The sequence below is a fragment of the Melanotaenia boesemani genome, chromosome 19 (genome assembly GCF_017639745.1).
Source record: "Melanotaenia boesemani isolate fMelBoe1 chromosome 19, fMelBoe1.pri, whole genome shotgun sequence".
In the NCBI taxonomy this organism is placed as follows: Eukaryota; Metazoa; Chordata; class Actinopteri; order Atheriniformes; family Melanotaeniidae; genus Melanotaenia; species Melanotaenia boesemani.
The window spans coordinates 556522-570924 of NC_055700.1; the positions used below are offsets into that span (position 1 = coordinate 556522).

Here is a 14403-nt window from a genome sequence, read left to right on the forward strand (position 1 = left end):
GTGTGATGACGGGCAGCAAAGCCCAAGGCTACATCCTGGTAGCAGCCATGGATGGGATCCATGGATGGTTGGAGAGCAGAGTGAACTTGTTACCAAAGAGGTATTGATGGGGGGGGGGGCACTGTTGAGCAGCTAATGGAGCAGGTCGTGAGTTGGGGAAGCTCTGCAGAAAATATTTAATTTCCTTTTTTTAAACGCCTTACGCCAACAATAAGATACAAGAAGATCACCCAAGGCACCACCTAAAGTTTTTAGTAGACCCCCGTCTTTTTCTACTCCCATAATTCCCTTCTAAATGGCGAGTAAGCCTAACCCGGCTAGTTCTTTTCAGCCTACACTTTTTGTTGAAGGACATAAGGCGCATTACGTCGGGGCAGAACAGAGTCAGGTTTGAGAGTCATTCTGAAGAACGGGCAGCCTTGTCCACTTCCCCGGGTCAGTTCAGATCTCTGAGGTGTCCCATGAGCCAGTCTCACAGAGCTGCTGCAGCCCTGGAACAAAGTGCTGGTCACTCCCAATGTTTAGCAATCTTGGAAATAAATGTATGGCTGATGGTAGCAGACGCTCTACAGATGCTCCACAGAATCTCTAGAGACGCTCTACAGATGCATTACAGATGCTCCACAGACACTTTACAGACGCTCTAAAGACGTTCTACAGACGCTCTACAGATGCCCTACAGAAGCTCTACAGACGCTCTACAGATGCTTTACAGACGCTCTAAAGGCGTTCTACAGACATTCTATAGACGCTCTACAGAAGCTCTACAGATGTTCTACAGATGCTCTACACAAGCTCTACAGATGCTCTACAGAAGCACCACCGAAGCTCTACAAATGCCCTACAGAAAGCTCTACAGGCATTCTGCAGACGCTCTACAGATGCTCCACAGACGCTCTACAACCACTCTACAGATGCCATACAGACACTCTACAGACTCTCTATGGAAGTTCTACAGACTCTCTAAAGACACTCTACAGATGCCCTACAGATGCTCCACAGACGCTCTACAACCACTCTACAGATGCCCTACAGATGCTCTACAGATGCTCTACAGATCCTCTACAGACGCTCTACAGACGTTCTACAGAAGCTCTGCAGACGGTCTGCAGATGCTCTACAGGCATTCTACAGACATTCTACAGACGCTGTACACAAGCTCTACAGATGCTCTACAGAAGCTCTACAGGCGCTCTACAGATGTCCTAAAGACGCTCTACAGATGCCCTACAGACGCTCTACAGACGTTCTACAGATGATCCACAGAGGCTGTACAGACACCCTACAGAGGCTGTACAGACACCCTACAGATGCTCTGCAGATGCTTTACAGACATTCTACAGACGCTGTACGGATGCTCTACAGACCCTCTACAGATGCTCCACAGACGCTCTACAGATGCTTCACAGAAGCTCTACAGATGCTCCACAGACACTTTACAGACGCTCTAAAGATGTTCTACAGACGCTCTACAGATGCTCTACAGAAGCTCTACAGACGCTCTACAGATGCTTCACAGAAGCTCTACAGATGCTCCACAGACACTTTACAGACGCTCTAAAGATGTTCTACAGACACTCTACAGATGCTCTACAGAAGCTCTACAGACGCTCTACAGATGCTCCACAGACGGTCTACAGACGGTCTACAGATGCTCTACACATATTCTACAGATGCTGTACAGACATTCTATAGACGCTCTCCAGAAGCTCTCCAGACGTTCTACAGATGCTGTACAGACATTCTACAGACACTCCACAGAAGCTTTACAGACACTGGAGGATCCTGTGCTGGCCTATTGTCAGTAATGTCTATTAGTAAAGAGTGTGGAAAAAATATTTAAACAGTTAAGTGTTGTGACATGTTCCAGACTCCTAACTAAAAAACAAAATACACTTAAAAAACTGAACTTAAATATAAAGAAAATATTGACAGAATTATTATTTTATTTTATTATGTATTTATTTAATTTTGCTGTTCTAACCATTTTTAGGTTGTCTCTTTATGGCAGCATCCATTACAACTATATGTACCAGGCTGATTGTGCTAATTAGGAACTTCAAGCGACTTCTAGGACAGCCAATAGCTGCTGTTCATACTGAGGAGTGGGAACAGTGGCTGGAGGAGCATCAGTCCCTAAAGCTGTTTATTGCCAGGAACTACATGGACCAGTCATACCATGCCCTGTGGGGGATGATGGGGACAAAGTTGCCGTTGTGCATTGACTATAAAGTGAAGTTTTATGTCTACTTGTTTTGTATTAGTGCGGTCAGTAATATGTTTTTTATGTCAACTGTTGCACAAAAATTGTAAACGTTGTAATTTCTGAATTTATCGTTCAAGTATTTATCACTAATACAGTGAAAATGAGAATGTGAATATTTGCTATGCGCTCTGTGGCCACTGTGGTCCTGGGAAAAAAAGTTAGTCTGGAGGTCTGGAACCGGCCTGTAAAACAACCAGTCCACGACCCCACGGCCTCTTCTAGAATAAGAGCTTACCTTTTAAATGATTCCTGATAGCCCTGGCAGAACACACATTCTCTGCAATAAGAAACAAAACCTCTAGCTTGGCCTCATGGGCTCTGAGGTAATCTGGGTTCTATCTGGAACCTGTAGGTCTGGACCATCTGCAAACAGGACCAGAATAAACCAGAGTTAAATTTTCATTTCTTTTCCTCTGGTATGAGCTCTCTTTCCAACAGAACAGGCTTTACCTCCTTCAACTGCTGGCCGCTGCCAGGTTAGGGTCAAGCTTCTGGTTGTTGAGGTGGCTGCTGGTCTCTGACCCTCCCCACAGCGCAGCGCTCGTCGTCCTGGTCAAGACTCCCGGTGATCCTAGGTGGTAGACTTCTGCTGCACTGACAGAGATTCCTATGGATGACGTCTACCACCGTCCATGATCCGTGTCTGGTAACGTCGCGGACGTAAGCTAATCGGTGGAAGTCAGCAAGTATTAGAAAGCTGATTCACGGACTTTTTAAATAACCTGCTTCGTCGCTCCACGCACTTGTTTGTTGGTGACAAAGATTTTTAATTCGTTTTTTTTAATTAGATTTCGGCTCTTATGTTGATGTTCGTCTAAACTTGCCGCCATCTTGGTCCGGTCCCATGGGCGCCATTGTGGTGCTGGAAATCACCTTGTCATTTGTTCCTTCCATCAGATCTTCGACGATGTTGGATGTTGTAGTTTACAACCATCTGCCAAACCCTCTTGTCACCATGGTGACATTCAGGTGTTTCTCCATCAGTCGTGCGACTGGCTGATGTTTCGGCTGTTTCTTCCCACAGGGATGATGTGTTTTCACGGGATTAGAGAGGAATTTATGGAGAAGTTCTCCTATTGGACAGGAGGAAGATGACACTGACGTCTGTGCAGGGCATCAAGGTGAGCAACAAGTTCATGTCCTTTATTTTCTCCTTGTGTTGTCATGGCAACGTGACAGAACTGATGTACTAGCGCGATGTTGTGCAGTATTGTTGTCCTGTATTCTCTGCAATACTACCTGCTTGGTGACGGGAGTCCAGCTGCTTGGTGGAGAAAAATTTCCCCTCAGGGACAATAAGTCTAAGTCTGCTGGTCTTCAGAGGTTGTCAAAGGCGGTGGCCATCTTCAGCAGGTGTTTTCTCACCTGAACCTGGTGGACGTGGAGTTTTTCGGTTTGAGATTCTGTGATGACAAGCAGCGGACGGTGAGATCAAACATAACAAGATGGCAGGAGGCGCAGGTGTGTTTGTTGTTTCTTTCAGTTCTGGTTGGATCCGTCCCGAACTCTGCTGCAGCATCGAGAGCTCGGTGAGTTCACCTGTCACCTGCTGACGTCAGGAACACCTTCACATCTGACTAAAACTTCCTGTCCCAGCCGGGCCACCGTACATTTTCTACTTCAGAGTCTGGTTTTATCCAGAAGATCCGTCAGAACTTCAGCAGGAAACAACACAGTACCGTCCGGGTCCAGCTCATGTAACATGTGACATGTTACAACATGTAACATGCAGACATGAAACATATTTACATATAACCTGTTTCATGTTTACATGTTAAGATGTAACGTTTTTGGTCTGTGGGACTCCAGAGGCAGCTGATTAGTGAGTACTACAGAGTACTAGTGAGTACCATCTCCCTGCTTGTGTTGTCAGGTGTCAGTTGTACCTGCAGCTCCATGAGGACGTCTGTCGTGGCGTTCTACCATGCCCTGCCCACCTCAGACCATGAATGTCTGCCCTGATGCTGCAGGGTGAGAAACATGAGGACTGTCAGACAATCATTGGAACGTCTTGGTGCAGCTGAAGGATGGCCACCTCAGTGGATCAATAACATCCAGCTGTGTGTTCCAGCAGCAGCGCTCACTAGCAGTGATCAATATAACTGATCAGGTTCCATGGAGAGACCAAAATTCCACTAACAGGAGGACTAGAGAAGCTATCGGCGCCTCCACACAAAAACAAATAGACACAATTCTGATTGGAGACTCTATAACAGCATGTGAGGATGGCAAAGACGGAAAATCTAACACTTTTTGATCCATCAGTCAGAGAACTGACAGAGATCTTTAGACCATTCTGTCTTCACATCCAGATGGTATGAAGATTATTGTCCACACAGGGTCTTTTGATATTCTGAGGAGGAAAACTGGCTCTGAGATCCTGAAGAAAGACTTTTCTCTGCTGTTGGAGAGACTGTGTCAGTTTGGAGCACCATGTCTACATTTCAGGACCCATTCCTACAGCGGGTAAAGGAACTGAACTTTTCAGTAGACTTCTTGGCCTGAACACATGGTTATCAAACGCATGTATCACCCATGGGATAAAGTTCATTGATAACTTCAATATCTTTTGGAACTGTAAGGAGCGATTCAGACCTGATGGTGTGCATCCAAATCTAACTGGATGCAGATTACTTGGTGCACACTTGCGTCATGCTGTTGGGACGGCAAACCCAAACATGAGTGTACAGATAAGAGCGAAGGACACAGCAGAGAGGAGATCAACTCCCAGCTCTCCCCCCTCACCAGACCCTCTTCTCCACATCACCCAAGCAGTGGCGGTTGTAGGAATTTTTCACAGGGGTGGCCAAGGGGTGGCTTAGGGATTTCCAGAGGTGGCCACATTAAAAATGTGCATGAAAACATGCACGTTTTCATATGCAATAATATTGATATATTATATGCCTCTTATCTCAGTTCTCCCTAAGTGAATGGAAAAACATAACTTTTAATTCAGTGACACTAGACAGGACAGCAAAAGTTTCTTTAGAGTAACACTTCAACCAAAACTTCTTTAATATATTTTTCAACTTTTAAACCCAGTGAAATACTGGATCCTGAAATTATTCTTTATCAACATCAGAGTGTATTAGTTGAAACAGAACATTACAGAAATAGTGCAGCAAAATTCATAGTGTGATGTGCCATACAATCATCTAATATTACTTCTACTAATATTAGATGTCTGGCTGTGTGCCTCTTTGAACAACAAATGACAACATTTTTAGGCTAGTCATTATCTATAAAGTTATTCTTTCAGAGAGTTTGTTGACCTGTTTGATCCAATTACATACTGTTTTTAATGTCAAGCTAAGCAAAAGTTAAGCTTAGAATAGTTTTTATTGCCAATAGATATTTTTGATGATAGATATTTCCCATATATATCAGCTTGTCAAATGATATCAGTTCTGCTGCTGCCCTGCTCAGCTTGAGCAGTGAGTACTTCACTCTTAAAAATAGTTAGGCATATTCATGAAGTACAAGAGCTTGAAAGGCGATCATATGAGCTACAAACTTCTCAGGTTAAAAAAAATAAACAAACAAAACAGCATTCACACATGAAGAGGAAACTGGTGTGACATCTTTGGACAATCCTGTTTTTTTTGTTTGTTTTTTTTTTTTTTTCCACACTTTCTTACTGAAAATTTCTCGTTTTATCAGTTCATTTTTATTGCAAGTTATTTGAAAAAGCATTTAGTTACACATGTCCCGACATGTTTAATAACGCGCATTTCGCGCTGTTGTGCTTTAGCATGATGCACTTCAGAGCCACAGCCAGTGTTACTAGTTTGCCAAATGCAGTACAAGTTAGTATCTACGTTTGCTGAATGGTAGACTCCTCCCTCCGTGCTAAAAGTCGGGCAAAAATCTAATTTGTCAACAGGCTCACCAAAAACAAACCCAAGGCACTCCGGAGGAAAAAAAAAAATTTTTAAAGCCTTAATTGATCATGGCAAAGCAGTGAAAACCGACGCATTGCGACACTCTGCCATGATCAATTAGGGCTTTAAAAAAAGCCTTTGGTCTATTTTTGGTGGACCCGCAGACAAATTGGATTTTTGCCTGACTTTTACCACGGAGCGAGGAGTCTACCATTCAGCAAACATAGATACCAACACACCCCAGCATCCAAACGAGTTTTACAGTACAAGCTAGTGTTACTAGCCAAAAACATAAGCACTGTAGTAGGCTTAAACGTAAAGCAAACATTCAAAAAAAATTTATTACAGCAGCAAACCAAAAAGTAGCAAAGGACAGACTGGGAAAATTGACTTACCATGAGTAAACTGTAGATAAAAATAAAAAAAAACTGCTGCCGCCCGCCGATCCTGTGCACCTGTTGCGTCCTGTTCGGCCGGTAAATTTCTGGAAGCTCAAATGGATGCAAACCAATGAGCTTCAAAGATCTTTGGGGTGGCATCAGGGGTGGCCAATCAAACCTTGGGGGTGGCACCGGCCCCCCTAGCCACCCTATTGAAACCGCGTATGCACCCAAGGTCTTCAAAGGATGTCTCTATCCCGGACCGGACCCCAGCGACCACCATCTACCAAGAAATACAGGGCTCCCCCTTCTCCCCTTCCTCATCCTCCTCTTAGATCATCTGTCCTGACAGAGCAGGGCACGGGAGGAGGTGAAGGAGGTTCCCAGAGCAGCAGAATTCACAACAAAGATAACATGCCATGATGCGTTCAGGGTCCTTGCTGTAGTTTTGCTACTACTGACAGCTGTTCTGAGATCAAGCCTGGACCCAGTAGGATTCCTGTGTTAGTAAAATAAGGAATCGAACACGGTCAGTTTGTGGGGTGAATGGATCTAATCTGTTAACTGTACCTTGTATAACTCAGAATACAACAGAGACCAGTGTAAACTTCATAAAGCTGCTGTACTAAATGTTAGATCTCTGTCCAACAAGTCACTGTTAGTTAATGACTTCATCATTTCTCACAGTTTAGATTTTCTTTTTCTGACAGAAACATGGTGAACAGAAGACACAAGTGCTACAGTTCTTAATGAAACAGCACCCCCTCATTTTAGTTTTATGAATAAATGTGGAAACGGGAGGAAAGGGGGAGGAGAAGCTGCCTTATTTAAAGATTCATTCCAGTGTAAAGAAATGTCATTTGGTGATTTTACTTCTTTTGAATATCTTAGTTTTATTTTAAGGGGCGTTCCTAAAATCCTATTTCTAATCATCTACAGACGTCCAGGACACTGTGTAAATTTTATTGATGAATTTTCTGAATTATTGTCGGTTATCTCTACTGATTTTAACCATTTCATCTTAACTGGGGATTTTAACATTCACATAGATAACATGATGGATGGTAATGTCAAGGAATTTTCTTCCATATTGGATGTTTGGTTTGTCGCAGCATGTAAAAGAACCGACCCACATTCGAGGTCACATTCTGGACCTGGTTATTTCAAAAGGTGTGGAAATTTTTTCTGTAGCTGTCACTGACTCGACCTTGTCTGACCATTTTTGTATTTTGTTTGATTTATTGATCACTCAGAATGTTCAACCAACCTGCTCCTCGGTTAGGAAGAGGTACATTAATGAAAGAACAAGTGCTAAGTTTGTGGAGGCCATAGCTATGTTACCAACAACCAGAGCAGAGTCAGTTGATGGACTCCTGGATCATTTCAATCTGAAAATCTTGAATGTAATGGATGCTGTTGCACCGATAAGAATCAAGAGCAACTTGAGCAAACAGAAAACACCATGGAGAAACACCACTGTGGTTACCAGCCTAAAAAGAGAATGCAGAAAAACTGAGCGGAAATGGTGGAAAAATAAACTTCAAATTCACTATGAGCTGTACAAACAAAGCCTGCGTAACTATAACAATGAGCTGTGTAAGGCCAGAGAGCTGCATTTATCTGGAATGATTAACAGGAACGTCAACAATTCTCTCTGTTTGCTATGATTGAAAAACTTACTAATCCTCCTAAACAGATAAGCCCAGAGCTCCTTTCCACTGAGAAATAAAACCAATTTACCAACTTTTTTAGCCAAAAAATTAAAACAATCAGGCAAAATATTAATTCCACAGTCAAACAAGAAAACTAGTTTGTGCCTAAAACCTGGAAGTAATTCTGATGTTATGTCGCAATTTAAAATGGTGAATTTAAAAGTCCTACAAGAAACAGTTTAGCATTTGAAATCAACAACATGCACTCTGGACATGATACCATCCGACTTTTTCCATCCATCCATTTTCTTCTGCTTATCCGGAGTTGGGTCGCGGGTGCAGCTGCCTAAACAGGGAAACCCAGACTTCCCTCTCCCTGGCCACATTCACCAGTTCATTCGGAGGGATCCCGAGGTGTTCCCAGATGTAGTCCGTCCAGCGTGTCCTAGGTCTTCCTCGGGGCGTCTTTCCAGTGGGACGTGCCCGGAACACCTCACCAGGGAGGCGTCCAGGAGGCATCCTAACCAGATGCCCGAGCCACCTCATCTAGCTCCTCTCGATGTGGAGGAGCAGCGACTCTACTCTGAGCCCCTCCCGGATCACCAAGCTTCTCACCCTATCTCTAAGGGAGAGCCCGGCCACCCTGCGGAGGAAATTCATTTTGGCCACTTGTATTCGAGATCTTGTTCTTTCGGTCACTACCCACAGCTCATGACCATAGGTGAGGGTAGGAACGTAGATCGACCGGTAAATCGAAAGCTTTGCCTTTTGGCTCAGCTCCTTCTTCACCACGATAGACCGATGCAGAGTCCACATCACTGCAGACGCACCGATCCACCTGTCCATCTCCCGCTCCATCCTTCCCTCACTCATCAAACAAGACCCCGAGATACATGAACTCCTCCACTCGGGGCAGGACCCTATTCCCTGACCCGGAGAGAGCACTCCACCCTTTTCCGGCTGAGGACCATGGTCTCGGATTGGAGGTGCTGATTCTCATCCCAGCCGCTTCACACTTGGCTGCGAATCGCTCCAGTGAGAGCTGAAGATCACGGCCCGACGAAGCCAACAGAACCACATCATCCGCAAAGAGCAGAGACCCGATCCTGAGGCCACCAAACCAAACAAGATCCCGAGATACGTGACTCCTTCTTCAGCTTTTAAGGTCCGCATTTATCAGTGATATGGGTCTGTAGCTAGATGGTATTGTGGGGTCTTTACCTGGTTTTAATAGTACAGTAATGGTGGCAGAGTTTATGTTTGGGGGTAAGTAACCATTTTCCTTTATTTGTGTCACCATTTTGAAAAATGTCGGGGCCAGTGTTGACCAGAATTTTTTATAGAACTCTGCTGGGAAGCCATCCGGACCTGGGGCTTTTTTACAGGGCATATGTTTAAGGGCTTCATGTAGCTCCTCCACTGTGAGGGGGAATCTAAGGCCGTGACTTGTTCCTGCTGTAAACCTGGAAGATCTATGTTGTTAAGAAAATGATGGATATAATTGTCTGATGGATCTAAGTGTGATGTATACAGAGTTTTATAGAAATCTCTAAAGATGTTGTTTATTGCATCTGGGTCATATATAGGTAATATTACCTATTGAATCTTTAACAGCTGATATGGTAGATTTTTCCTTATTTATTTTTAACTGGTTAGCTAAAAATCTTCCGGATTTATTACTGTGTTCAAATGTCTCCAAGCGTAATCTTTGCACCAGAAATTCTGTTCTCTTGTTGATTATGTCATTTAATTCCAGTCTAGCCTTCCTTATTTGGTTCATTGTTGGTTCATCTGGTGAAGCTCTGTAGGCGTCTTCTAATGATTTAATTCTTATTTCTAATTCTAATATTTTTGAGTTTTCTTCCTTTTTTTATGTGATGTAAAAGAGATGATTTTGCCTCGCATTACAGCTTTCCCTGCTTCCCACAGAACACATGCTGAGACTCCTGGTTTGTCATTGTTTTCTAAGTATATAGCCCATTCTTTTGTGAAGTAGCTGATAAAGTCGGGATCTTTAAGCAACGCTGTATTAAATCTCCAGCTTTTAGTCGGTGGTGTGATTCTCGTGTTCCTCAAAGTAAAGGAAACTGGGGCATGGTCGCTGATAGTGATGGGGTGAATCTGGGTCTCTGAAATCTCACTCACCAAAGAGCTGCTAACCAGAAAATAATCTAGCCTAGAGTATGAATGGTGAACTGAGGAAAAGAAGGTGTACTCTCTGATATTAGGGTGATAAGACCGCCATATATCACAAAGTCCAGAATCCTCCATATATTGTTTTACAGTGTTTGCCGTCCCGTCTAAAGAGACCACGTCGTCCCGGTCAGGTCTGACGTTTCATCGGGAAGATGGTCTGGTCTGGTTTTAGATGCAACAGCAACATCATCACGGTGTCCTCCAGCTGTCCATCCTCTCCATGTCTCAGCTTCATCTTGCCTGGTAAATGAGACACTACTTCATTCACAGACAAACACGGCTCATTTTCCACGTTTTCACTGTTTTATAATAAAACCATCCAGTCACAGCGTGATAAGGCCCATTTATTTGTTGAATACTCTGCAGCTTCATAAGATGCTCCTGGTTTAGGTCTTCGGGGAGAATTTATGGCTCATTAAGGGTCAGGCAGGAGCATGTTTGTTTGTGTTTACATAGCTTCCTTGGGGGGTGTTCCACCAGCGTAGCTACAGGAAGCCAGGCTGTATGAGGAAAGCTTCGCTCAAACTAACACCAGCTCTGAATTAAGACTCAACTCGTTCCACTAACACATCCAGCTGCATCTAGCTGAGCTAATCCAAGCGAGGCTTACGTAGCCTGGCTATGTGGAGGTCCTGAGGAACGCAGGAAGCCCTGACGAGTGGACGGTGGAAAAGAGGAGCAGCAGGAAAAGAGAGCAAACCCAGAGCTTCATTTTCTCAGCAGCTGAACCAAGAATGCTGATGGAGATGTATGAGGACTTTTAAAGTGTCCTCACCAGAAAAGGTGATGCAGCCTGGTTAATAAAGGGAAGCAGCAAACAGCTTTTTCTTTCTTTAAACACCCTCGGCCTGTATGGATGGGGCTCAGCTGATCCCAGTTTTACTGGTAGCCAACCAGAGGCAGTGGAGGTCGGGTTCCTGAACCTGGGGAGGGCTAATAAGGTGTTAACTAGTTTTAATGAAAACCAAGTTCTTTTTAATTTAAGTTCATGTTGCGTTTCTTTAGTTGCATGGCGCTGACAGATTTATTGCCGTTTCCAGACAGTGACGGTGGTGATACGATAACAAGTGTTTTTATTTTATTTTATACCAGAATGAGGCGGAGCAGCTCTACCAGGTGGAACTTTCTTTAGAGTCTGTATCAGAGCTTTGAGACACAGCTAAGCTAAGCTAACGTTAGCCTGCCCAAGCAGGCGAGTTCTGGTTACCATGGTTACTCAGCGGCGTTCACATAAGCCACGCTGATGGAACGGAACTCTGGCTTAAATGAGCCAGACTTAAACCCGGCTTTCCCTTCATCCAGCTTCGTGGAATAGGCCTCGGTTGGTCTGGACAATAATAGCAGTTGTTAACAGCTTTATTGTCAATAAAGATGGAATAAAGTACTCGTGACAGAATCACGTGACCGCTGTATCGTGACGCAGCATCAGCTGACTGCAGAGGAAGAGCAGTCCTCCGTCGACCTTCGCTGTTCAGCTTCGTTTCTCCGGTTCTTGTCCGTTTCGTCCTTCGGTTCTTGCTCCGGTCTGTCCAGCTCCGCTTCCCCGGCATGGCGAGTCAGTCTCAGGGCATCCAGCAGCTGCTGCAGGCTGAGAAGAGGGCCGCGGAGAAGGTGGCCGAAGCCCGCAAACGTGAGTAGACAGGCGGCCTGGAGCTGCCGCGGTGGAAACACGGTTAGTTGGGGTCACCACTGGTCCAGGACCCGAAACATGGACCAGCGGGAGGTGACTGAGCCGGTAGAAACGGGGACTAACGGCGGTCAGACCGCAGCCAAGCTCCGCTAAGAAATGTCTGGATTATTTACTGCTAATGGCTTTAACGGAAGCACGAAACGAACCGGAACCGGTTCTGTCCTCGTCAGCGCACACTCTTTACTAAGAAGTCAGAAATATCCCTTCTTCTTCCTCCTCTACTACAGCAGACTGCCTCACGATCTTTTTCTCCACATTTTCGTGCTGCAGCTATAAAACCAGCTAGCGTCCTTGCTAGCTTCCTTGCTAGCATCCTTGCTAGCATCCTTGCTAGCTTCCTTGCTAGCATCCTTGCTAGCTTCCTTGCTAACCTCCTGTTTACATGAAACTGGACCATGCAGTGCTAGCTTAGCCAGGCTAACGAGGATACCGAGCTTCTCTTTAAGCATCTTTATGGTTTGGTTTCAGCTCCATTGTGAAAATCCAATGAACTGAATTGATGTGTCGTCCCTAAACACACTCACTGCAAACTAAACATGACCTGGTTTCCCCACATTAGCTTAAAGCTAAACTAGTGCTAGCAAAGAACTAGAACTTGTTTCTGTCGCTGACGTCATGTGACCAGTCAGAGAGGGGAGGGCCTTCATCAGGTTGTGATGTCATGTGTGCAGGTAAGAATCGGCGTCTGAAGCAGGCCAAGGAGGAGGCCCAGGCTGAGATCGAGCAGTACCGCCTGCAGAGGGAGAAAGAGTTCAAGACCAAAGAGGCTGCTGTGAGTTCTGCTGCTCCTCATCACCCTCCTCTTCCTCTGCTCCTTCTCTCACCATATGTTAACACACTTACTGTGTCCTCCTCCCAGGCTCTTGGTTCCCATGGTAACAGCGCTGTGGAGGTGGACCGTGATACAGCGGAGCGGATGGGTCGCATCCAGAACAGTTACCGTGGTAACCGGGAGGCGGTCCTGGGCGAGCTGCTGCGACGCGTCTGCGACATCCAGCCGGAGTTTCATGCAAACTACCGTGTGGCTGGCTGAGGGGCGGAGCCATTACTAGGACCAGAGGGGCGGGGCAGACATGGAGAGACGGCCGTTAGCTTGGTTAGCTCGGTTAGCGACCTGACGGTGTGGAAGCTGTTATCTGGACAGTGTGTTATCGCCATGGTTTCATCTGGACAGTGTCTCCTCATGTGTTCCTGCTCCACTGGAAGATGGCACCCCATGTTGTTGTTGTTTACAGAGTATTTATATTTCACGGTCAACCTTTAATTTCCTCCTGAACCTGAAAGTCTCCAGCCAGTCAAAATGAACCAGCAAGGCTCTGATTGGTTGTTTTATTTGCAGCTCTCTGATCACTGATCTGATTGGCTGGCTGGAGGAAGAGTAACAGCTTTTCATGTAAACCCGAACAGTTCCGCTTTGCTTGTGACCATGTGACTTCCTGTTGTTGTTTGTGACCATGTGACTTCCTGTTGTTGTTTGTGACTGTGACTTCCTGTTGTTGTTAAGATGAAAAATATTAAAGTGAACGTTGATTGGCTGAAAGTTTGCTGCTGCTTTGTGATTGGTTGACGTTGACAGCATCCTGGTTTAATGGCATCGACCACAGGTGGGTCTCAGGTGCTTCAGCCCCTGAAGCCGAGGCCACAGGGAAGAGGTTCATTTCACGGAGTCGGTTACCATGGTAACAGGGTATGACTTGCTCTGTGGAACAGAAAATCCAGAGCTTCCCTCAACGTTGTCTGGGGCCTGTTCCGCTTTCTGGACCAGAGTCCAGACCTGGAACCAGATTCAGCCGGGGTAGGGGAGTAATGTTCAACAGAAAATAAAATAATTCATATTTTATTTACTTTTATATTTTATTTAATGTGTTTAACCAAAATAAGATTTAATTTATATCTAAGGATGACAAAACGGAATAATTTGTAATTTGCTAAAATTTATTTAAAAGAAAAATGTTTAATTTTAAACATGCTGAGAATAGTTATGTTAAGTTTAATCCGGTCAGTTTACTGTGCTTTTAGGGAGCTCTGAAATGAATCAAGTATTTTGTTCATTAGTTCATTTTGATGTTTAAGATAAGACATTTATTTGTTGACGGTAAATCCATAAAAAATATCTAATTAAATTAAATTGTAGATATTTATAAAATTTTCTAAAAAAAAAAAAAAATCAAGAATCATTGTCATTGTGCACAACGACATTTTGTTTCAGAAGTTCTCGGCTTAAAAGGCACACTAACACACGAAGATAAAAGTATGGAACGGCAAAGGCGATATATCTTTAGATAAATATATATATAAAAGAGTAAAAGGAATAAAATGGAATAACAGTGCAAATCAA

The 14403-nt window shown here is 44.4% G+C and overlaps 1 protein-coding gene across 1 annotated transcript; it reads left to right on the plus strand.

Moving 5' to 3' along the window:
- Positions 1 to 11787: 11787 nt before the first annotated feature.
- On the plus strand, positions 11788 to 13600 carry atp6v1g1 (ATPase H+ transporting V1 subunit G1). Its single transcript, XM_041970085.1, has 3 exons — positions 11788 to 12005; positions 12737 to 12837; positions 12925 to 13600. Exons 1-3 carry the CDS (start codon positions 11924 to 11926, stop codon positions 13096 to 13098), a joined length of 357 nt encoding a protein of 118 aa, XP_041826019.1. The 5' UTR covers positions 11788 to 11923; the 3' UTR covers positions 13099 to 13600.
- The last annotated feature ends 803 nt before the right edge of the window (positions 13601 to 14403 follow it).